The following is a 25,788-nucleotide window of genomic DNA, read 5'->3' on the forward strand; positions in this document are numbered from 1 at the left end:
AGCCATAATGTTATATTGGACATAAACATTCAATCTGGTCCAGTCTAGAGGCAGACTGTCCTCAGGCTCTGCATAATTTCCATCTTTTGTCCACCCTTGTGGACCAAACAACTCTATAGTTAAAAGTTGTTCTTTCTGATTAAGAGTTTGATCTATTTTGAAATTACAGATGACTGTTTTCTTGTGATCTGTGGTATAATTCTCAGAGATATGAACAGTTTTTCTGCTCGACCTGTGCAATCTTGTAACTTCCAAGATTATAGAAACTATTTCTTTTCACCACCCCATCTCCAGTGTCTAGCACACTGCCTACACACAGTGGGCACTTACTAAATATTTTTGAATGAATGAATGCATGAATATGTGATGGTTATTTTTAAAGATTCCCTGAAGTTTCTTAAAGAGTAACTTAGAATTCTATGAAGGGTCAGCAAAGTTGAAAGCAACTCAGCTTAGCCAGAGAGGTCTATTTCACACATACCCAGTAGCACATTTTTTCTTAAACAAAGTATATTTTTAACTGAAGTACACTTGATTTACAATATCGTGTTAGTTTCAGCTGTACAGCATAGTGATTCAGTATTTTTGTGGGTTGTACTACTTCTCAAGTTATTGCAAGATAATATCTGTAATTCCCTGTGCTATACAATATGTCCTTGTTGTTTATTTTATACATAGAGGTTTGTATCTCTTAATTCCATTCCCTTAATTTACCCCTCCCCCTTCCTTTTCCGCTTTGGTAACCACTAGTATGTTTTCCATATGTGTGAGTCTGTTTCTGTTTTACATAAATGTTTATATTATATTTTAGATCCCACATAAAATGATAGCATACAGTATTTGTCCCTCTGTATCTGACTTATTTCATTAAGCATAATATTTTCCACATCCATGCATGTTACTGCAAGTGGCAGAATTTCATTCTTTTTTATGGCTGAGTAATAATCATATATGTGAATACACACACACACACACACACACACACACACACACACACACACACCCCATATCTTCTTTATCCATTCATCTGTTGATGGATTGCTTGGCTATTGTAAATAGTGTTCCTTTCAACATTGGGATGCATGTATCTTTTCAATTTTTTTTTTTCTGGATACATACCCAAGAATGGAACTGTTGTATCATATGGTAGTTCTATTTTTAGCTTTTTGAGGAACCTCCATACTGTTTCCCATAGGGGCTGCACCAATTTACATTCCTATAAACAGTTATGAAGGTTCCCTTTTCTCCACATCCTGTCCAACATTTGTTATTTGTAGACTTTTTGATAATGGCCATTCTGATAGGTGCGAGGTGATACCTCATGGTAGTTTTGATTTGCATTTCTTTGTTGATTAACAGTGTTGAGCATCTGTTCATGTGCCTGTTGGCCATCTGAATATCTCCTTAGGAAAAATGTCTATTCTGGTCTCTTCCCATTTTTAATTGGGTTGTTTGTGCTTTTTAAAAAATACTGAGTATTAACGAGCTTTTTGTATATTTTGGATATTAACCTGTTGTTGGTCATATCATTTGCAAATATTTTCTCCCATTTCATAGGCTGTCTTTTCATTTTGTCTGTCTGTGGTTTCCTTTGCTGTACAAAAGCGTTCAAGTTTGATAATGTTCCTTGTTTATTTTTACTTTTCTTTGTTTTGCCTTAGGAGACAGATCCAAAAAGATATTGCTACAATTTATGTCAAAGGGTATTCTGCCTATGTTCTCTTCTAGGAATTTTTTGATACCATGTCTTATATTTAGGTCTTTAAGTCACTTTGAGTTTATTTTTATACATGGTCTGGGGGACTGTTCTAATTTCATTCTTTTACATGTAGCTGTCCAGTTTTCCCAGCACCACTCTTTTCTCAATTGTGGATTTATTTATGGGCTCTCTATTCTGTTCCATTGAGCTATATGTCTGTCTTTGTGCTAATTCCAGGCTGTTTTGATTACTGAAGTTTTGTAGTATTGTCTGAAGTCTAGGAGGATTATGCCTCCAGCTTTCTTCTTTTTCCTCAGGATTGTGTTGATAGTTCTGGGTCTTTTGTGATTCCATGTAAATTTTAGGTTTATTTGTTCTAGTTTTGTGAAATACATTCTGAGTATTTCAATAGGGATCACAGTAAATATGTAGAGTGCTTTGGGTAGTATGGCCCTTAGACAATATTAATTCTTCCAATCTGAGAACATAGGATATCTTTCCATTTCTTTGTATCATCTTGCATTTCCTTTATCAGTGCTTTATGGTTTTTAGCATATAGGTCTTTCACGTCCTTGGTTAAGTTTATACCTAGCTATTTTATTCTATTTTATAATCTGGTGTGATTTTATTTTATTTTTATTGAAGTACAGTCAATTACAATGTGAATCTCTGGTGTACAGGACAATGTCCCAGTCATGCATATACGTACATATATTCATTTTAATTTTTTTCCATTAAGCGTTATTACAAGATATTGAACATAGTTCCCTGTGCTATACAAAAGAAACTTTTTAAAAGTCTATTTTTATATACAGTGGCTAGCATTTGTAAATCTCAAACCCTCAAATTTATCCCTTCCCACCCCCTTTCCCCAGTAACCATAAGATTGTTTACTAAGTCTGCCAGTCTGTTTCTGTTTTGTAGATGAGTTCGTAGTGTCCTTTTTTCTCTTTTTTTGTTTAGATTCCACATATAAGTAATATCATACAGTATTTTTCTTTTCTCTTTCTGGCTTACTTCACTTAGAATGATGATCTCTAGGTCCATCCATGTTGCTGCAAATGGCATTATTTTATTCTTTTTTATTGCAGAGTAGTATTTCATTGCGTAAATATACCACAACTTCGTTATCTGGCCATCTGTTGATGGACATTTAGGTTGCTTCCATGTCTTGACTGTTGTATACAGTGCTGCTATGAACATTGGTGTGCATGTATCTTTTTGCATTAGAGTTCCCTCCAGATATATACTCTGGTGAGATTTTAAACGGTATTCTTTTGTCACTTCCTCTTTCTGCTATTTTATTGTCAGTGTAAAGAAGCGCAACAGATTTCTGTGTGTTAATCTTGCACCTCGCTGCATCGCTGAGTTCATTTGTTCTAAAGATTTTTGTGTGGTGTCTCTAGGTTTCTCTGTATAGAGTACCATGTCACCCACAAATAGTGACAGCTTTACCCCTTTCCTTCCAATTTGGATACATTTGTTTCTTTTTCTTGTCTGATTGATGTGGCAAGGACTTTAAATGCTGTGTTGTGTAGAAGTGATGAGAATGGGCGTCCTCGTCTTGTTCCTTGAATTTAGTGATAGGCTTTCAACTTTTCACTGTTGAGTGTAATGTTGACTCTGGGTTTGTTGTAAATGGCTTTTTATTATGTTGAGATTTGTTCCCTCTATACCTACTTTGGTGAGAGTTGTCATCAGTGGATGTTGAATTTTATCAAATGCTTTTTCTGCATCTATTGAGATGATCATGTGGTTTTTGTCTTTTGTTAATGTGCTGTATCACATTGATTGATTTGTGTATGTTGAACCATCCTGGGAATGAATCCAACTTGATCATGGTGTATGATCCTCTTTCTGTTGGATTCAGTTTGCTAATATTTTGTTGAGGATTTTTGTATCTATATTCATAAAAAAATACTGGCCTATAATTTTCTTTCTTTTTGTAGTCTTTGTCTGGTTTTAGTATCAGAATGATGGTGGCTTCATGGCATGACTTTGGGAGTGTTCCCTCCTCTTCAATCTTTTGGAAAATTTCAGAAGGATAAATATAAGTTCTTCTTTGTTTATTTGGTAGAATTTCCCAGTGAAGCTGTTCGGCCCTGGATTTTGTTTTCAGGGAGTTTTGTTTTTATTACAGATTGTATTTCACTTCTACTGATTGATCTATTCAAATTAATCTGTTTCTCTTTGACTCAGTTTTGGCAGGCTGTTTCTAAAAACTTACCCATTTCTTCTAGGTTGTCTAATTTGTTGGCATGTAACTATTCGTAGTATTCTCTTACAGTTTTTATTTTTTTCCTATTTCTGTGGTATCAGTTGTTGTTTCTCCTCTTTCATTTCTTATTTTATTTGGGTCCTCTCCCTTTTCTTCTAGATGAGCTGGTCTAGAGGCTTGTTGATTTGGCTTAGCTTTTCAAAAGCCCAGCTCTTGATTTTATTGACCCTTTCTATTTTTTTTAATCTCTATTTTGTTTATTTCCTCTCTGATCTTTACTATTTCCTTCCTTCTACTGACTTTGGGTTTTGTTTGTTTTTCTTTTTCTAATTCTTTTACATGGTATGTCAGGTGGTTTGTTTGAGATTTTTCCTTTTTCCTTGTGGAAATCCTAATTACTATGAACTTCCCTCTTAGAACTGCTTTTGCTACATCCCATAGATTTTGTGAGGTTGTGTTTCGTTGTCATTTGTCTTGTGGTATTTTCTGATTTCTTCTTTGATTTCAACATTGACCCATTGGTTTTTTAGTAGAATGCTGTCTAGTGTCTATGTGCTCATTTTTTGCCCTTGTCTTTCTTTCTGTGGTTGATTTCTAGTTTCATACTGTCATGGTCAGAAAAGATGCTTGCAATTTCTATCCTCTTAAATTTGTTGAGGCTTATTTTGTCACCTAGTATATTTGGTATATTCTAGAGAATGTTCCATGCAGTCTTGAAAAGAATGTGTATTCTGGGCTTTTTTGGACATAGTGCCCTGAAGATATCAGTTAAGTCCAACTGGCTTATTTTGTCCTTTAGGACCTCTGTTGCCTTATTGATTTTATGTCTGGAAGGTCTGTCTGTTGATGTCAGTGGGGTGTTAAAGTCTTCTATTACTGTTTTCTTGTCAGTTTCTCCCTTTATGTGTGTCAGTATTTGTTTTTAGTATTTGTATTTGGATGTTCTTAAATTGGGTCTATATATCATAACAAGTATAATATCCTCTTCTTTTATTGACCCCTTACCATTGTATAATATCCTTCTTTGCCTTTCTTTATGAACTTTGTTTTAAAGCCTGTTTTGTCTGATAAAAGTATCACTTCCTTCACTGTCTTGTAGTTTCCATTTGCATGAAATATCTCTTTCCCTACCCCCACTTTCCATCTGTATGGTTTTCACCCTGAAGTGAGTCCCTTGTAGGCAGCATATTGTTGGTCCTTTTTTTTTTAAAATCTGATCTGCCGCTGTATATTTTTTGATTGAAGCATTTAATCCATTGACATTATAGTAATTGTTGATAGGTATGTGCTTTTGTCATTTTAAACCCTGTTTTCTATTTGATTTTGTAGTTCTTCTTTCATCATTTCTTCTTTTTGCTTTTCCTCTTATGGTTTGATGGTTTCCTTTTGTATTATGCTTGAGTTCCTTTCTTTTTGGTTTTTGTGAATCTTCTGTATGTTTTCAGTTAGTGGTTACCCTGGTTTTCAAGTATGTTGACCCATAACTGTATCTACTTTTTTTAAACTGGTGGTCATGTGAGTTCAAACACATTCTAAAAGATCTACATTTTTACCACCCTATACCCAAATTTTATATTTTGGTATCCTAGTTTACATATTCATGTTTATCCTTTTGCTGTTAATTGTAGTTATAACTGCTTTCACAAAATTTTTATTTTTTTAAAGCTATGTACTCTCTTATTTAAGTATCATCAATTGTTTTATTTATTTGCTTTCCCTATTGTGATATTCCTTTTCCTGTGGATTCTTGCATCTTTTCCATTTAGAAATGACCCTTCAACTTTTTTTTTTTTTTTTAGGGTAGGTTTAGTATTGCTGAATTCTTACAGTTTTTGCTTGTCTGAGAAGTTTTTAATTTCTCCTTCTATTCTAAATTGATAATCTTGCTGGGTAGAGTATCCTAGGTTGCAGGTTTTTCCCTTTCAGTACATTAGATATATTGTGCCACTCTCTTCTGACCTGCAGATTTTCTATAGAGAATTAGCTGACAGTCTTATGGGGATTCCCTTGTATATGACTGTTTTTCTCTTGCTACACTTAGAATACTCTGTTTTTAACTTTTGCCATGTTAGTTATGCTATGTCTTGGTGTGGGTCTGTTTTGTTTCATCTTGTTTGGGACTCTGTGTGCTCCTGTACCTAAATATCTGTTCACTTTTTTAGTTTTCAGCTATAAGTTCCTCAAGTATTTTTTGATCCCCTTCTCTCTCTCTCTCTTCCTTCTGGAACCTGTATAATGTGAAAGTTGGAATGCTTAATTTTATACTAGAGATCTTTAAATTACACTTAAATTACACGTTAAATTACACTCTTTTTTAAAATGTGTTTTTCTTCCTGCTGTCTGATTCAATGATTTCCATTATTCTGTCTTCCAGATCATTTACGTGTTCTTCTGTATCACTAAGTCTGTTATTTATTTCTTCTAGTGTGTTTTTTATTTAAGCTATTGAGTCATTCATTTCTGATTGGGTCTTTTTTTATATTTTCTAATTTCTTGTTAAAATGTTCAGTGTTGAGATCAATTATTTTCCTTTATTCAGTTAACTTTTTTATTACCTACGTATGAATTCTTTATCTGGTTAAGTGTTTATTTCTGTTTCATTACTTATTTTCAGGGGGTTCCTTTTGCTTTTTAATCAAGAGTACTTCCTCTGACTTTTTACTTTGCTTAACTTTCTCTCTGCCTCTATAAACTGAAATGAGACAGTTATCCGCTGCAGTCTTGAAATGGGTGTTCTTATGTGGGACCATCCCCATGCAAACTGCATGTGCCCAGGGCCTTTTGCGGAAGAGCTGGATTTGATGTTGCAACTCACCCCTTTCCTGAGGGTGTATTGGTAGCTATCACCTTGGTAGGGGGTGGGGCTGGAGATGGAGGAGCTAGAGCTGGCACCAGATCTGAGGCAGGACTTCCTCTTGGCTCAGTGGCCATCACTGCCCTGTTAGGGGTGGGGTCTGCTCCCAAGTTGCTGGAGCAGAAGTCCCAAGAGTCAAACTCAAGCTGGCTCTGTTCCTATAAGTGTGTTTTTTTCCCTCTTCCCTGTGCCGGCCCTTTGCCCCAGAGGAGTGGAGAGCTGAAGCAGATGTGGTCCATATATGGACAGAGGTTCAATGCACTGCTTGTGTAGGCATCTGCCACTCCACTCACATACTTGGTGCACCTTTGTTGTATTGCATTAAATTAAAGTATGGTTCTCATAACTTGTCAGGGCGTAGATGGTTCTTCTTTCATTACAAAAAAAAAAAAAACTAATAAGAAATTGGCTCTACCAGTCTGAAAAGGCTCCAAACTGTATGATTCCAACCAAATGACATTCTGGAAAAGGCACAGCTACAGAAACAATAAAAAGATCGTGGTTTCCAGGGGTTTGGGGAGAGGGAGGGAGGGAGGAATGAATAGATGGAGCACAAGGGATTTTTAGGGCAATGAAATTATTCTGTATGATACTATAGTGGTGGCTACATGTGATTATGCATTTGTCAAAGCCCATAGAATGTACAACAAGAGTGAACCCTAATGTAAACTATGGACTTTGGTTGATAATAATGTGCCCATGTTCATTCATCGACTGTACCAAATATGCTACACTGATGAGGGATGTTGAGGGAAGGGGAGTATATACATGTGGGTGGGAAGGGCTATGTGTGAGCTCTGTATTTTGTTCAATTCTGCTGTGAACCTGAAACTGCTCTAAAAGAATAAAGTCTATTAAAATTTTTAAAAAGAAAAATAAATTGACTTGATTACAGTAGAGAAAAAAACAAGGTTGAAGTTTATTCATGGCTCCCTTTCATAGGGTCTAATGCCTCTTCCACTAGGTGGAAGGCGCTGAGACCAAGTTGCAAAATGATCAGGATATCGAGAATTTTAGGGTAGGGCAAGTGAGTGATGTTAATAACACTGTGAAATTAAGGAAAAATATAGTCGTCTTAAATGCAAAACTCATCTCATTTTATAGGAATAGTGATAATTTCTTCTTCAAGACAGCAGGACTAAAGCATGGAAAATATTCCATGTAAAATTTTAAATGTCATTTCTTTCTAATACAGAATAAGTTGTTTTGATTTTAAATGTGACAAGAAAGCCACTCAAGGTAGTAAGATTGAGGCTCAGAATCATTCTTAGAGCTTATGAACAACTGTGGCAGGAAAATGCCTTGGTCATAGAATGTCTGCTCTGCTCTGGTTTCAAATATCTTTATTTTCGCTCTTTATTGAACTCTTGAGAGCAGCCTCAGGGAAAGAAAGGTACCTTTATGTTCACACGTGAACCATAGTGGGGTATATAGGTTTTCAGTAGATGTTAGTCAAAATCCAAGTCGAATAAATCCTTCTAATTCTGTTTTCAGAGACTTCACTGGTGGAATCGGATCAAGACCGAGACCAGGTAATTTAGTGTTGGCGGCAGTAAGATCATCCATACCTCCCTGAAATTCAATGTATTGCATGTTAAAGTCTCATATCTTTCCCCCTTTTATTTCTTCAGCTTTGCTGCCTCTTGACCTGCTTCTGAAAGTGCCACCCCTCATGCTCAGGGCCCACGTTAAGGAGCTAGAGGCCGAGGTAGTGACAGGGTGGCAGGCCCACAGCCTCCCCGCTGTGCTTCTTCGCAGTCTCAGACACCATGGTAGTACCCGTTAGGTCAAGTTGATGTCAGATACACGTGGGTGGACAAGGATGATGGTTGGGCCTGAAATGTCTGAATGATGCTTGGGAGGTAATTTTACTACAAACAGCAGGAGAGTTTTGTTTTGTTTTCCACCATTATTAGTTTGTCAAGTTAACAGAGTCAAAATGCTTTCTGTGTTCACTTATTTGATGAGCTAGTGTGAGTTGTTTTTCTAAAAGCTGCATTTTTGCTTTGGTAGGAATGTTAGCCAGTTGAATTTTGAGGCTGACAGTGCATACCTACTAACAAAAAGTAGTAATTGTGTTTTATATACATACTTATGTGAGCCCTACACCTAATGATACAAGAGAGTAAAGCATATCTTTTTCTTATCTCCTTTACTCTGACACAGATAGTTCTTTACAGTTAGTAAATTTGATTAAAACTATTATATATTGTTTCTCAAGGAATGTAAAAATTATGGATTCTTAAAATATAAAATTTTACAGTAATGGTTTGAGAAAAATATGTGAATTAATATTTCTAATTTCTGTTAAAGAGGACCAAAGTTCAACAGTAATAGTAAGTTTTTAGCTAAACCTGGACAATTCAGGGAAAAAAATTAGTGATTGTGCTTTAAACATATGTATGAGTGTATGACTCTCAAGTATAACGTTCTATTTTACTACTTTGGTTAATTCCGAATTATTTCAGGGTACTGTTTTCACTTTGGCTTCCTTAATTCACATTTTTTTGTAGAGTTAACAGGTATAGTGAACATAGGAGATGTGAATTGATTTACTGTAATATTAGTCCGTGTCTCCACATTTATTAAATGTGCTTTGGAAGAGTTACTGACAGTTTGGGGCCATTTACACCATCAGCATAGATGCGAAAAAAAGATAGCTTTGTTATTAAGATGTTCAAAACTATCTGTTGACCATGCTCTACGCCTGCTATTTTGGTATAAGGTAAGTCCATAACATAATCATGAAGCTAAAATGATTGTTGATCGGCTTTATAATAGTGAGAACAGAACACATACATAGATAAGCAATTTCAAGTTCTGTTGTGATTCCTAATAGAAATTACTTTTCCTGAAGGGAGTGTTGGGTTTGAGACTTCGCTTGATGTCAGCGATCTCTGGATATTTAAACAAACCATTTAGCACAGTTCACATGTAATATATTTCTTAGACCTACAGTTTGTTATACTGTCTAATTTTTTAAAATTTACCGATTCATGTATTTTTTATTTAAAATAATATATAAATATATAATATATATTTTATATATTATATATATATACCATCTTAATTGTTGTCAGTGAATGAATGATTAGTTTCTATTAATACTGGAGAACACACTGTAATGCATGTGGGAAAATTTGGGTTACTACCTATGAGTTATCTCACTTTCAAGTAAAAAACCCAAAATCTTTGTTTTCTTTCTTCTTAATGCAAAATGGTTTTTCTCCATATTGTAGAAGTCATACATTTTTAAATGCTGCAGGTAAACTTGGACTATTGATTACTTTATCAAGTCATAAAAAACTGGTACCAGCCCCTTCCACTTCGATTACCTCATCTGCAAACCAGGCTTCATTCCATTATGCATAACCAACAGCCAGGGTCGTGTATTGCCTGAATGTTCTGGGGGGAAAAAAAGTGTTGGGGAGGAGAGAATTTTGTCAAAACCTGGGCATGCGCCCAAGACTGTATCTAGTGCATGAGCATCATTTTCCGTGTGAACAAAGGTGGGAACTGTTATCTTAGAGGCCAGGTGGCCGTGTTGGAACGTGATCTTGCCTGTGTTGACTTGTAAATGCGCACTTCTGGCTCACGCTGTGGTGATACAGCAGCACTTCGTGCACCGCCAAACTCCCATAGCTTGGTTAGCTTTTGCATCTGTAGCGCTGAACATCGTATTTTCCCACCACAATGTTTTCTCCTGGAGAATTCTGAGCTTCTTCAAGGGAACTGACTTTCAGAGAAAAAAGGTTCCCTCTAGTAGGAATAATGGGAGCCAGTACGACTCTGTTAGTGGTGGTAGCATGTCCCAGGAACAACTAGGCCCGGGAGGGGCCAGGCGATATGAACTAAACCAAATGCATATGTTCTTTTTTGATCACAAATTCAGGGGGGAAGAAAACTGTCTGTAAAACATTTCCCCAAAACTGAACTTAATTTTTATATTGAAGCCCTATTTCACACATCAGAAAACATAATCAGCTAGCCTACAGGCACATCCCAGCCCACATTTCCATTCGGGCCTGTGTCCCCTTTACATGAAGGCAAGACCTCTGTAGGACTTACTCTGTCCATTCACCTTCCCAGGGCCTGGGAGGGCTGGCCTGTTCTTTCCCACCTCTCCAGACGTGGAGATGTGAGAGCTGAGCAGAGCCCCGCTGCTCTGACACCCCAGGAAGCTGTCTTTACTGCCCTGTTCCATCCCGTGTCATATGGCACAGGGCACTTCTGCATGGCTGACCCCCCAGAGTTCCCTGTGGGGACCAGGCCCCCAGACTTACCACTCTTGAACCCTCAGACTTAGAGAGAATTCCATCAGCCACTCTCCCCTTCTCACTGCCCCCACCCCAGGCTTGGCCCAAAGTGAGCTGGAACTTGAATCTTTTCTGAGACTCTTCTTCTCCTTGTTCCCTCATCCTCCCTCCTCAGAGAAGCTTTCTCTTACCCAGAAGGGGCAGGAAGAAGAGTTTGTTCAGCTGTAAGTCTCTTGACTCTCTCTGCCTTTTGCTTAGACATTGCTTTTTAAAGCCCAGGAATGTACCCTCTCTGTTCCCTGGCTCCTCTCTGCCTCCCCGTCTTGGGGCGGTGCTTGCCTCACGCTCTGCTTCTTGATGATGGGAGTCTCCTGAGGGCAGAAGTGAGTGTGGGAAATGATACAGCAGTGAACGCTCCACACAGCATCTTGCCATGTGTATTAGGTAGTCATTTTAAGGGACTTAGCAACTTTAAAAATGCTCAGATGATATATTTTGAAAAAAAATAATGAAAGACAGAGTTTGGAACTGGAGGAAACCCTAATCCGTACACACGCACAGATTCAGCCCGTTGTATAAAGGTGATTCCGCCAGAATTCAAGATTGAAGGGCCTCAAAGCAGCCTTGCTTCTTTGGCCTTTAAACAGCTTGTTCCTGAGGCTGGAATGAAAGGAGGTGTTACTCCCAAAGGGGCAGGGAAAAGACCCCAGTTCTTGTCTTACTTGAAAGATAGGAATATAGACGGTAGATGGTGCTTTGTGCAGAAAAGATTGTAAAGGATTTATTTAGGGAAGGGAAAGTACACCCCTAAGAACGGGAGGTGGGCTGATCCAAGGGCAGATAGCAATGGTCTTTTCCCTCCTCTTTTACCCTCGCTTAGCAGTGGTCTTTTGATTGACAGCTCTTGCCCCTGGAATGCCCAGTCATGTTTGTCCCCTTTGCACATGTACCCATGATGCACACAGAGAAACCCATGGGGGGCCTAAACTGTAGTGCTAATTATATTACAGTGAGCAGTGGGTCATGTCAGGTTAGGTCCTTGTCACTACCATGCAGTTACACCATTGGGTTCTAACTGGTTCCTTGCTGGCACTCATTTAGAGGAAGTAAAACCCGTTTATGCTGGAGGTGGGCATAACACCATCTTCTGGACCATCCTCCCCCTCCCCACCCATCTGCCCGGTGCCCCCACTTGTCTAGATACCTAACAGAAGGGCTGAGGCTTTGATGCAGCTTCCTGCCATCCCATGGGAAGTTCTGCCAGGGAGTGGGTAGTGGGGGCACTGGGCCCAGACTGTCGAGTCTCTTGCTTATCATTTCTCCCTATTGTGGAGCTTTCTGGTGGTCCGTGTTGGGAAGGATTCCATGCCGCCCCCACCTCCACTCCCGCCATCATCTCTCTCACTTCCTCCCCACTCTCCTCCAAGAGAGTTGTTCTCTCAGTGACTCAGGTCAGAGCTTCAGCCCCTCCTGGGCTTCTGCTCCCCACAGTCACCCCATGCTACTCCACGCGGGCCTGGCTTCGGCTCCAGCCTCTTCTCATGAGATCATCCCTCCTGACATCACCATCTCATATGGCCCCTGACTACCCCTTCAGCTTACCCAGGACTGTACCTCTCCATGGTCCTGAACGCAGGACAGACTGGGCACTTGGCTGACTCCTGTCCTTTGCTGGAACTTCCTCTCACTCAGAAGCTGCCACTCAAATATACCTTCCCTCACACCAAACCCCAGTCATATGCCTATTGAAATCGTACTCATTCTTCACGGTCTTCTTAAATGGGACTTTGGCATCAACTCTCTGTCCCCCATCCTGTGGTTCTCCGGGTGGACATCCCAAGAACCCCTTGTGAGTTTAGTGTTCTTGGTCTAACATCTGGTGCCTTCCACACTGTTGTGCAGAGATTGACTGCTGAGCATTTGTAGATTTAAACTACAGTTGAGTTCCTTTATTGCATTTTACAAAAGGAAAGGAAAGAGGCCAGAGCAAATCTATTCGCCATCCTTAAGTTTACAAGGTTGTACTGTCTTTCAGCAGGGTGGTTGGTCCCATATGGAGAAACCCATGTATGTTTTGGCCCCATTCACAAAGGGAAAATATTTTTTACTTTTTCAGGGAGCTCCTGCTTGAAACTCTCTTCCCTAGTTGTTCAAAAATTCCCAACTCTTAGCAGAGAGAATTCAGAAATAGGCTGGTGCTACACTTTGGTCAACTGGGGGAATGTATGTAATCCATCTTTTGTTCAACTTAAAGTAATTAACAACTTCAGGGCTTGTGTTGTGAATTGTAGTTTCAGAAGACGGGATATATAATATAAATCAAGCCTCAAAGCACCAGGAATGGGCAACTAACTTGGCTACCGTAATGTGCCATGAGATGATAAGGCAGACTGGAGTGCACTGCACAGCTGCAAAGACCCCACGCTTCCAGTTTATTACATGTACCTGCTTTCCAAAAATATTTGACCATTAAATGCTCAAAGGTACAGGTAAAACATGTTAAACAGAGCAACTCCTTTTAAGGAGAGGAATAGTATTTCAGGCCTGGGAAGGAGCATAAATATTATTTCATATTTGAAGTAACCCGAGGAAATGTCCATGATTTCACAGTCTCCCAGTGCTGAGTCAGGAGGCTGAGTCAGGGTAGTGTTAAGGGGCCGCCTCGTTTCATATCTCAGCTCTGTAGTCTTGGTTGGACAGTTTTCTTAATCTCAGTCATCTATAAAATGAGGATAAAAATGACTACCCTTCAGAACGGTTGTTAGGATGACATGAGACAAAATGTGTAGAACCCTCCCCCGTACCTTGCCCACGTCCATGCTAGCAAAGCACTGGTCTTCCTCCAGGTCCTCCTGCCACCCCAGAGGGAAAAGCTAGCTGTTTAATGTCATGCTTATGCTAGTAAATACAATTTTTGACACTTTAAGTAAATTGCCTCTTACAGTGAATTTTGTAGTTTCCTTCTAAGTTTTAAAACCGTAATTAGGTTCACTATTTTAACAAAACTATAAAAGGAACACAGAGTATTCCAATTTTAAACTTGGATCTCATTTAAATTTTAATGACACCAAATACTGTTTATCTTTTGCAATAGGAACCACATAGGTATGAATCATGGACATACTATGTATGTCTGACATTGAAATATGGTCAGCTTCTATGATGTCTTTTTAAGGGAAGTTTGTTTTAATAAAAACAGAATAATATTGTCTGTGTAAACACGGGTTGCAATGTTTGTGAGTAGGTAGGACGCGTAGTATTTTCAGTGTGCTAATCTGAAAGATTGAGAGAATGCTTTAAAACTGAAAATGATATGGCTAACATTTGCTACAATCTTGGTAGTTATTAATATTTAACTAGAGAACACAAATTTTAAAAGGTATCTATTTGAATTTTTATCATTTTTGCTTTCCTAAAATTATTAAGACCTGAATAAATACACATTTTGGGATGGGGAATATAAAAAAGAGTGATGATTTAATAAGGTAGAAAAGGAGGAATAATAATTCTCCTACCCAGGATTAGCTGAAGTTGTTCAGGAAATCAAAAGGACTTGCAAATGTTACAGCCAGACTCTCATCATTACCAGTCTCAGATTTAACTTTTTCTCGCCAACCCTAACCTGATCACTCACATCTCAGTAATCCTGCCAGAGCACCCCGGAGTGCTGAACTAGTCATGACATCCTGTCTTGTCACGATACAGCAGCAGCAGGGATCTGAGACACTGTTCTGGTGGCGAGATTACAGATTGCCTGTAGTCTAGGTAATGGGGTTGGGAACTGCCCTTTAAGTTGAAAAGAAATAGCAGATTAGGTAAAAACACAGATTAAGTGTAAAATAGAATAAAGGGAGTAGTAATCAGACAATGTAAAGAGCATTTACAAATCAGTAAGAAAAAAGAAGCTTGGGACCCAAACAGAAAATTCACCAAAGTGCAATAACCTCATCAGCATTCAGATAAATGCAAAATGAAACAAAATCAGATTTGCAGAATCGAAGCATTTGATAATATATAGTGTTGATCAAGGTGTAGAAAAATGAATTGTCTTCTGGTCAGAGTGCAAATTGATTTATCCACTTTAAAATGTGTTTGTTAACATAGGAAATATCTATACTCAGCTATTTAATTCCTCCTCATTTACTCTAAAAGACTTCTTGTGCTTATGCACAATGCGGCATGTGCATGTATACTCACTGTAGCATCACTTAGAACAAAATTGAAAGCAAGCTAAGTTCCCAGAAGTGGCTGAGAAGCTATGATGCATTCAGAACATGTCATACTGTTCAGTAGCAGTTATAAATAATGAGCTGTAACTGCGTGTTGACGAGAAGAATCTTTGTGACAGACTGAAGTTAAAAACTGTAATGGGGGAGGGTATAGCTCTGTGGTAGAGTGCATGCCTAGCCTGCATTAGTCTTGGGTTCAATCCCCAGTACCTCTAGTAAGAAAATAAGTAAATAAATTAGCCTAATTACCCCCCCTCAAAAATTTTTTAAAAAATTGTAAAACGGTCTTATGATGTGTCACCATTTATTGCAAAGAGGAAAGGAAAACATGAGGTAATACTATAGATTTTCTACAGCAGTGGCTTTCAAAGTCATTTTGGAAATGACCCTCAGTACGATACACAGTTTATATGAGTGAGTGGACCCTTACTTCATGCAGTGCACTCTGAAATTTTTCTACCCTGTTATGTTTCATTTCATCCCATTCCATTCCTTTTTTTTTTTTTTTCCAAAATGCTGGTCACGACTCGTTAAACTGATTTCAAGACTCAACCACAGTTTGAAAAATATTGTTCTGAAGATACACACTTAAGTATGTCAATGGATAGAAGAGCAACCGGAAGGCAACACGCCACGCTAACAGCAGAGATTACTTCCGGGGAGGTTGCTGGTGGGTGGTGGTTGCAGGGAGCCTCGAGCTGCTTCTGTGACAGTTAACATTGTTTCACATTTGTTTGCTTATTTTACAGTGGGCATGTGTAATTACATATTTTTCAGTTATTTTTTAGAGAGTAAGTAATCAAAACTGTTTTCAAAAGTCAAAGACTTACTGGGATTGACAGCATAGTGGTCAAGGACATTAAGAAAAATGATTTTAAGTTACATTGCATAACTGAGCAGTTCAGAAGGCAGGCGTTCCAGCTAACAATCTCTGTTTTTGCATTTAGGGCCACAGATGAACACATTCCTGTGGCAAGGTAGAGTCAAAGCCATGTGACACCCCACTCAAAATGTCATCACAAATCTGAGAACTCTCTGCCATGCTGTCAGATTTTAACTCATTACCTATGAACATTAAGTCCATATGCCAGAAACATAAACTAGTCAGCATAAAACTGATCAAAAACCAAGCCCTCTGGTTTCTGAAAATGCAGGGCTAATGTTCCTGTAGTAACATCAACTTGGCCACATTAGTTTTGGGTATCAGTCTAGACAATTACATTTTAAGAATTATTTCTGTAAAGAAGCACGACTGTGGGAAATACAATGTACGTACACTTGGCCGTCTCTGCAGGCCAGAGCAGATACCTCCAGCTCTCTGCTTTCTATTTTTGAGCTACCTTAATCCTCTCTGGTTTACCATCACATTTTTACCCTAAGGGTAATTTATTAAACCTCATCTTTTAAACGATCAAGTAGTTGATACTTAAAAGGAGTTAGATACAGTGCCTAGCAGAGGTAGATCCTTTAAATTTCAAACATTTAAACAAGGTATTAAATGTACACAAACTAGAGCTAGATTATTTCTTGAATGAATTTCTCAACAAACTCAGGAAAGATACCCGTGAAGAAAATAACATTTCTTTAAATGTTCCATTTATTTTCTCTTTTGGGGTTTGTCTTCTAAATATAAATTTTCCTATGCTAATAAAAAAAAAGTTGACTCTTTTAATGACTACCTTAAATTTTCTCTTTAAATGTTTTGAAAACTAAAGTTTTTATGCAAGCTTTCCCAGAAAGCATTTCTATAAGAATCATTTTTTCAAAATCCTAGCTGTTGCTGAAGCAATGATTGTATTCACATTTAATTTTATACAGACTGGTTGATTTCAAGGTTGTAATTTCAAGGTTGTATGGAGGTAAGGAAAGAAAGATTTTGCACCTTTTCTTTGAATGAAGAGAAACTGGCAAGAAAAGCGTTGTTTCAGAAAGTGTGCAACTGGTTCTGGGGAGGAAGGGAAAGAGCATGAAGGTGGGGAGAGGACAGTCTACATCCATGTATTTGAAATCTCTTCCACTTTCTCCAGTGTGGATCTGAGGGCGAGGGGAGGCAGAGGTGGCCTTGTGGCTGATCTAGGGGGGCTAGGTCATTCCTTTAAATAGCTTTACATTCCTCAAAGTTAAAAACGGGCCACGTGTGGCTCTGACATTTGAATCTAGGAAAGTAGCTTATATGCAGTTGGACACCAAGCTAGTCTTGAACTGTGAACGTGTTGTGGTGCTCTGATGAGAATTCAGGAAAAATTGTATGTGTCTTATTTAGACCTGAAGAGAAATCCAGGTGAAAATTATACTTTGTGATAATCAAGGGTTTGAAAGTAACATGGTTTTCAAACCCTTGATTATTATAAATCAGAATATTTTGGGTTTTTGTTTGCTAAGATTGCCTATTCAATATTTTCATTGAGTAGTTTCAATAAATTAGTTTTTTATGTTATTGAGGGCATAATGAATTTAAAAATTTTAAGTATGATAATAGATAGTCTCTTAACTGCACATATGTGAAACCTAGCTTTTCAATGACCACAGTAGCCAAGACACCACTGACTCCTGGTGGCAGCATAATGTAATTGCAGGCAAAATTTCCAAGTGATAAAACAGTCTTTCAGATGTTATAAATGATGACATCATTATGTTACTTAGAAGTCTGAGAAATAGAGGGAAGGAATGACACCTCCAATATCATAAGATATTGAAGTGTTACAAGGTCTCTACATACTGTCTCATTGGTAGGATGAAAGTTTTTACTTTAAATCTTTTATTTATTTATTTTTTTCAGAATTTTACCCCATTTCCCACAAATGCCACTTTTGAAGGGGAAAACCAGGGTCTTAACTAACTGGAGAATTTGTCATCCACAGCATCTGCAGGAATTGCCGTGTCCCAGAGGAAAGTACGTCAGATTAGTGACCCCATCCAGCAGATCTTAATCCAGCTGCACAAAATCATCTACATCACTCAGGTCAGTGTGCTAACTTCTTACTTCCTTTTTATCTTACGTACAAGTTCGGGGCACAACTGCTTTGTGGAACTTTCAGTTAGAGCCATGCTTGTTCTTACTCTCTCTAACTACATATGTCTGAGAACATTTGGCTTAGCAAAACGTTTCTAAATCTCAGTGACCCTTAGGCCTTGGGAAAGCAAACACTGGCTACAAATTATTTACAGAAATCTGTCTCCTGATAAGCAACTTGAATGGTCATTTACCAAAGGTAATGTCCTGTTAGTATGAAAATAAATTTTTAGAGATAAGTAAGTGTAGACCTTTGGACAAGAAAGTGACTATTATTTTGAAGTTTAAGATTATACATCTTCATTCATTCATTTTTTTTAATTTGACATACAATTATTAGGTGCCTGCTATGTACCAGCCACTGTTCTAGGCACTTGAGACATCGATGAGCAAAACATACAAACGTTGCCTCACGCTAAGTTTCAGAGAACCAGTCTGGTGATTCTGTCTGTTGCCAATTGTGGCGACTCCAACTAAACATTCAGGTAGTAGAGAGAAATCCCGCCAGGCCAGTGGAACAGCTGGGCCCATTGTAAGTCTAACCTGGGCTAATATGCCTACTGCCCCCCAAAAGCAAACATACAAAACAAACAAGAAACTATTTTGATCAGTGTATTGCAGTGACATTATAAGACTCTAGGACTTAAGGTCACTTGATGGCTGGTGTCTGGTCTTCCCCAAAAGCCTGTGGATTTCCTTCTTCTCAGTGAACAGTCACTCTGGTAAACAGCTGGGGGTCTCTTTGGGGAAGGCTTGGAGGAAAATTTATATTGCATACTTAAAGCAGTGCTCAGGGCCCTTCTGCAAGGGACCCCCAGCTTTCCTGCCAATCGAGGGGCTCTAGGTCTTGGAACTGACCGAGGTCTGGAAACTGCATGAGAGGCTGTGACTCTCCACTGAGGCAGCAGCCACTCACGTCACATTTTTGTCTGCCAGACCTGGAGTTCCTTTTCTGTCATATGGATTAAGGAATGCTCTAGTAGGCGGACCACTGTTTCCTTCACAAGAACACCCCAACCAGTTAAGTGCCATCAGAGATCTCTGTGGGCCAGGCATTCTAGTTAACAGGATACATCCCTGCCACCCTTTCTGGTAAATGCCCCCAACTTGTTACTGGTGGTCAGGAGCCGCCTCTTGGCCCCTGCTTCTCTGGGGTCACATCATCCCTGTTGGGATCATGTACTGACCATGTCTTACCCAGCCTACAAAGGAGACCAGCCACAGAGATGTTCAGGGATGCTGGTGCTACCCTCCCGGATGTGTTTCTCAGTGCCTTCGTGCAGGGAGCAGCTTCTGAGTGTTCTTGCTGAATAATCAGGGAGTGAGTGTGCAGGTCACACATGGTAAATCCACCCCAACATTCCTGTCTCTCCACGCCTTTCAATCCCCCTCCTCCACAAGCCAGGGAAACTGGCATTTTATCCTCATTAAACAGAGACCACGACTGAGTCCAAGTCTTTGTGCCCCAGCCAATCAAGTTACCACCTCCGGCTTCACAAACTAACAGATTAAATCTGGACTCTCTAGTAAGTGCACACATGTGAATGAATTCAGCCTGATCGAGTCCTGTATTTTGTCCTTCTCGGCCTAGCACCCTTAGAATCCACTCCTGCACGTGGTCTCTGGGACGCTCCTGATACGTAACAGCCAGGTCTTGCAATTCCCTTCATGTGCCAGCTGTTTCCTCCTGGGTCATACTGTGCGCCAGTTCCCCTGGATCGTACTGAGCTGCGACCCTAGTTACTGGCTGGACCCTCCCTGTTGTGCATCTGAGAGGGATAAGCACCCCTTTTAAAGGCAGCACCCCTCATCTGTCCCAGGGGAGGTTAGTATAGAGTTTTCAAGCAAAAAGAAGGCTTGTCTTCTCAGATGCCAAGTTTCAAGCTACTTCCACTGGCAGTGATGGCTCCGAGTGACTTGGGTTTTGACTTTGTCCGTTTCACCTGGGTCCAACAACATGTCCTTACTTGGAGTTTTAGTGTCCTAATCTTTTTTTTCTAACTGTCACATGAGAATCTTGGTGAAGTGTGCATTCAGGTGACATTGGCATTTAGCAACCTGCTTAATTAAATTTTTGTCAGCCTTATCAGTGCTATGGTAGCAATAAATACGTTCTGTTAGGGCTGTTGTGGAATCTTTCTAGGTCTTGGGCCATGACCTGAGCTGAGAGTTAAAGGACCCAAGCTGGTCGTTTTCTTTCTGTAAGTGCCCCAGTGCATCTGAAGGACCCCCCCCGCCGAATCCCCACGACCTTCACATGTCCTGATGGCCACGTGCAGCAGCCGCTCAAGCTTCCAGGGCAGTCGCTTCAGTTGGCTCTTCATCCAGGTGACGGCCTGATTAACTGTGACGCCATGGATTAACAGTGATGCTGTGGATTACTGAGCCCAGCACTGGGCTCAGCTCCAAGGGTACAGTCAAACCAACTTCCAAATGCAGCTGTGTGGCTCCTTCTCCTGGACATTCCTGATACCAGATCTGTTCCAGTGAGGGTCCAGTCGGGGGTACAGAAACCACACAGTGATTTCCACAGGGAAGGTTTCATATAAAGGACTGTTTAGGAATTACTAATAATAGCAGGCTATTATCGCCTAAGGAGAGGAAGAGAAATCTGAAGACTGTGAGACGAGCAGACAGGGAAGTCACTACTTACAGGGCTGAGGTCCAGACCTCACCGAAAAGGTCAGAGAAATTTACTGAGGAGCTGCTCTGTGGAACTTGCTGGAAATCAGCATGTGAGGGTGATGTGCTGGGAAGAGCCCTCTGTGGGGCCAGGGGAGGCTGCCCGCGGGTGGCTGCTGCTCCTTGGAACTCTGGGAAGCTGCCTGCAGGGTTCGTACCATTGCATCTGGCTGGGGGTGAACATGGCTAGGGGTTCCTGTTGCTGCTGACCATTCAGTGCTGTCAGACTGAGGCCAGGCAGGAGCATCCCTGGAACCAGAAAGAACCTCCGTCCTCCGCTAGCGCCCTCTGCTGATGGAGCGGAACATCCTGCCGGCTGGCGAGGGAGAGGTGTTCCAGTATCACAAGCAGGGCAAGGAAGGGTGGACTTGGAGCCAAGGGGAAACAAATTGACAAGTGGCACCAGTAGCCTGGGGGGCCAGGCAAGGGGCTCCCTTCTTGGCGGCCTGCGCACCTCTGACTTCTCACTGTTCCCCTTTGATTTCTGCCCAGCCTGGGGAGTAGCCAGGCTCTTATCTGTCATGTCTGGGGCTTTGTGTGTGTGTGTGTTTAGCAAATCTGCTATTCCTTTCATTACTCTGAGGGCCAGCCTTTTTGAGACTCAAGAATCTAAAATTGATTACCTTTTCTCCATTTTCTGCTGTCAACCTCTCTCTTAGGCAATCCCACAGAATTGTCTCCCTGATTAAATGAAAGCAGGTGAAGGACATGTGATGGGGGAGCAGAAAATTGGTCAATAAATCAAAATATAATCTGCCATGTCTGTACTGAGTAAAGAGATTATGTTCAAAAATACATTTCCATTTAAATACTGATGTAGACATAGTGGGGAGCATGCTTAACCTCAGTGTTATGGAAATAACTTCAAATAGCTTATTGGTTACCTTAATGATTAACTACTAAGTTGGGAAAAGGTATCTTTTGAAATTTAGGTATAGTTTCCATATCCATGTCTTGATCATTTTTACGTAATAAAAAAAACTTTTTAATGGACATGTTTCATTTCTTTATTGGATTTCAAAGTATTTTAAAGCCAGAATGAAGCAATTACAGATACTATTTTGCTTTTACAGTGCCAGCATAACACACAATTTCATATTTTTGGCAAGATGGCATTACTTGTTACAAGTTCAGCTAGAACCATGTTGGTTATAAAAATATATTTCCAGAATACTTGAATGTTTACGACATTGCACAAAGTAAGAAGTGATGGCTCTTTGGGAGAACTCTAAATTACAGTGCTAACCAAAGTCAGAGCCTTTCAAATAAAGGAGATAAGTACAAGTCTAAATGTCACACTCTTATATTTCCCGAAGGTTAAAAACCATGGTCAGATTTCTCTCTATGCTAATTGCAAAGGAAAGCTTCTGAAAGTAAAACTGAAATGACAAAACAAACAAAAAGCCCTTCTTGTTCACATGCTTATTTACTAGACAAACTCTCCCAGACTTAGGCTGGGGTAGCCACCCTGAATTGCAAGGCCAGATCCCTCCTGACAACCAACAAGTAACCTTAAACGGGAAACTGCTAACCTTGGGTTGGTGGTAGCCTTTGCTATCCAGTTTCCAGAGATAAGTCTGTGGAAATCATCTAAAAGCAACTCTAAAAGGATGTTAGAATCCTTACCCTACCTTCACTGACTGGATATCTGTTTTCATCAAAAATAAGACAGTAATCTTTTTTTACATTTTTTATTTTATTGAGTTATAGTCAGTTTACAATGTTGTGTCAATTTCCAGTGTAGAGCACAATTTTTCAGTTATACATGAACATACATATATTCATTGTTGCATTCTTTCTGATTTTGAGCTACTGCAAGATCTTGTATATATTTCCCTGTGCTATACAGTATAATCTTGTTTATCTATTCTATATATGCCTGTCAGTATCTACAAATTTTGAACTCCCAGTCTGTCCCTTTCCAACACCCTCCCCACTGGCAACCACAAGTTTGTATTATATGTCTATGAGTCTCTTTCTGTTTTGTATTTATATTCATTTGTCTCTTTCTTTTCTTTTTTTAGATTCCACATATGAGTGATATCATATGGCATTTTTCTTTCTCATTCTGGCTTACTTCACTTAGAATGACATTCTCCAGGGACACCCATGTTGCTGCTAATGGCATTATATTGTAATTTTTTATGGCTGAATACTATTCCATTGTATAAATATACCACTTCTTTGTCCAGTCATCTGTTGATGGACATTTAGGCTGTTTCCATGTCTTGGCTATTGTAAATAGTGCTGCTATGAATGTTGGGGTGCAGGTGTCTTTTTCAATTTGGGTTCTTTCTGGATATATGCCCAGGAGTGAAATTGCTTGGTTATATGGTAAGTCTATTCCTAGTCTTTTAAGGAATCTCCATACTGTTTTCCATAGTGGCTGCACCAAACTGCATTCCCACCAGCAGTGTAGGAGGGTTCCCTTTTCTCCACAGCCTCTCCAGCATTTGTCATTTGTGGACTTTTGAATGATGGCCATTCTGGCTGGTGTGAGGTGATACCTCATTGTAGTTTTGATTTGCATTTCTCTGATAATTAGTGATATTGAGTATTTTTCCATGTGCCTATTGATCATTTGTATTTCTTCCTTGGAGAATTGCTTCTTTAGGTCTTTTGCCCATTTTTGGATTGGGTTATTTGGTTCTTTCTTATTAAGTCATATGAGCTGCTTATATATTCTGGAGATCAACCCTTTGTCAGTTTCATCGTTTGCAAAAATTTTCTCCCATTCCGTAGGTTGTCGTTTTGTTTTACTTATGGTTTCCTTTGCTGTGCAGAAGCTTCTAAGTTTCATTAGGTCCTATTTGTTTATTCTTGCTTTTATTTCTATTGCTTGAGTGCACTGTTCTAGGAGAACATTTTTGAGATGTATGTCAGATATTGTTTTGCCTATGTTTTCTTCTAGGAGGTTTATTGTATCTAGTTTTATGTTTAAATCTTTGATCCATTTTGAGTTGACTTTTGTGTATGGTGTAAGGGAGTGTTCTAGCTTCATTGTTTTACATGCTGCTGTCCAGTTTTCCCAACACCATTTGCTGAAGAGACTGTCTTTATTCCATTGTATATTCTTGCCTCCTTTGTTGAAGATGAGTTGACCAAAGGTTTGTGGGTTCATGTCTGGGCTCTCTATTCTGTTCCATTGGTCTATGTGTCTGTTTTTGTACCAATACCATGCTGTCTTGATGACTGTAGCTCTACAGTATTGTCTGAAGTCTGGGAGGGTTATTCCTGCAGCCTCTTTCTTTCTCTTCAGTAATGCTTTGGCAGTTCTAGGTCTTTGATGGTTCCATATAAATTTTATTATGATTTGTTGTAGTTCTGTGAAATAAGTCCTGGGGATTGCATTAAATCTGTAGATTGCCTTGGGGAGTGTGACCATTTTAACAATATTGATTCTTGCAATCCAGGAGCATGGGATATCTTTCCATTTTTTAAAGTCTTCTTTAATTTCCTTAATGAATGTTTTATAGTTCTCTTTGTATAAGTCTTTTACCTCCTTGGTTAGATTTGTTCATAGGTATTTTATTAATTTAGGTGATATTTTAAAGGGGATTGTTTCTTTACTTTGTTTTCCTGTTGATTCATTGTCAGTGTAAAGAAATGTAACTAATTTTTGTACATTAATCTTGTAATCTGCTACCTTGCTGAATTCTTCAGTTATTTCTAGTAGTTTTTGTGTGGACCTTTTAGATTTTTCTATTTATATTATCATGTCATCTGCATATAGTGACACTTTTACCTCTTCTTTTCTTATTTCGATCCCTTTTATTTCTCTCTCGCGCCTGATTGCTGTGGCTAGGACTTCCAAGACTATGTTGAATAGGAGTGGTGACAGTGGGCAGCCTTGTCTTGTCCCAGATTTTAGTGGGAATTTTTTGAGGTTTTTACTGTTGAGTACTATGCTGGCTGTAGGTTTGTCATATATAGCTTTTATAATGTTGAGATATATTCCCCCTATACCCACTTTGGTGAGAGGTTTTATCATAAATGGGTATTGAATTTTATCAAATGCTTTTTCTTCATCTATTGAGAAGACCATGTGATTCTTGTCCTTTCTCTTGTTGATGTGATGTATTACATTGTTTGATTTGTGTATGTTGAACCACCCTTTGGTGTTTGAATTAGAGAGGTGGCAACTTGTGTTGGGTAACAGTAGGGAATTGTTAGAGCAAAAAGGTGTCTTCGGGTACTTTTCCATCCCTTCTCCACTCTTACCTGTGACTTCCTACTACTTACTCCTCAAATCTAAGTCATCCTGGCTGGGCCCTAATGTATATGATTTCATTTCTCTTTCTTCCTGATAAGATTAGTCCCTGCCATGTGATCACTCTCTCTGATCAGGTGCACATTCAGACGTGCTCACAAGCAGGCCTCTGACGATGTGTTAATAGAGATATGGGCTTCCTGGCCCATAGTATCAGGTCCTTCAGGACAAAGATCAAATTACAGCGTTTAGCATGGTTCTGGGAATGATACAAGTGCTCCAGCATCTCAAAGAATGCATCTTTCTTTGTCAAGCCTGTTATTTGTAAACTTAATTCAGTTCATATGTGCGACTAATATATAATTCAGTTGTTCTATGAAAAATAATATCAATAACATGAAAGAACAGTAACATAAGTAGAACTAGCCTTTTGAAAGAGTACACAGTAATATATTTCTTCTGGATTGTAGAATGAATAAGGGTAACATCAAGTCATGCTAGTTAGGGTAAAACTTTAATTCTTATTCAGTCCCATGCAGGGAGTACCCTGAGTGACCCTCAGCAATGCTTCCTGGGAGTCAGCTATGCATTGCTAATGACTTGCTGATAACGATTTTCTCATTTTAT

The 25,788-nt window shown here is 39.2% G+C and overlaps 1 protein-coding gene across 17 annotated transcripts in view; it reads left to right on the forward strand.

Moving 5' to 3' along the window:
* Positions 1–25,788, forward strand: part of NEK10 (NIMA related kinase 10) — a 180,592-nt gene that overhangs the window by 134,850 nt on the left and 19,954 nt on the right. For 10 of the 17 annotated variants that reach the window (XM_074345388.1, XM_074345391.1, XM_074345392.1 and 7 more), the window contains 3 exons: positions 8,266–8,303; positions 8,403–8,543; positions 18,118–18,218. In XM_074345388.1, the coding sequence (XP_074201489.1) occupies positions 8,266–8,303; positions 8,403–8,543; positions 18,118–18,218 (280 nt within the window). Of the gene's footprint in view, positions 1–8,265; positions 8,304–8,402; positions 8,544–16,203; positions 16,234–18,117; positions 18,219–20,412; positions 25,787–25,788 lie in introns of those variants that run through there. The other 7 variants (XM_074345395.1, XM_074345394.1, XM_074345393.1 and 4 more) reach the window with 5 other exon arrangements.

Source organism: Camelus bactrianus, chromosome 17 (assembly GCF_048773025.1).
Source record: "Camelus bactrianus isolate YW-2024 breed Bactrian camel chromosome 17, ASM4877302v1, whole genome shotgun sequence".
NCBI classification, from domain to species: Eukaryota; Metazoa; Chordata; class Mammalia; order Artiodactyla; family Camelidae; genus Camelus; species Camelus bactrianus.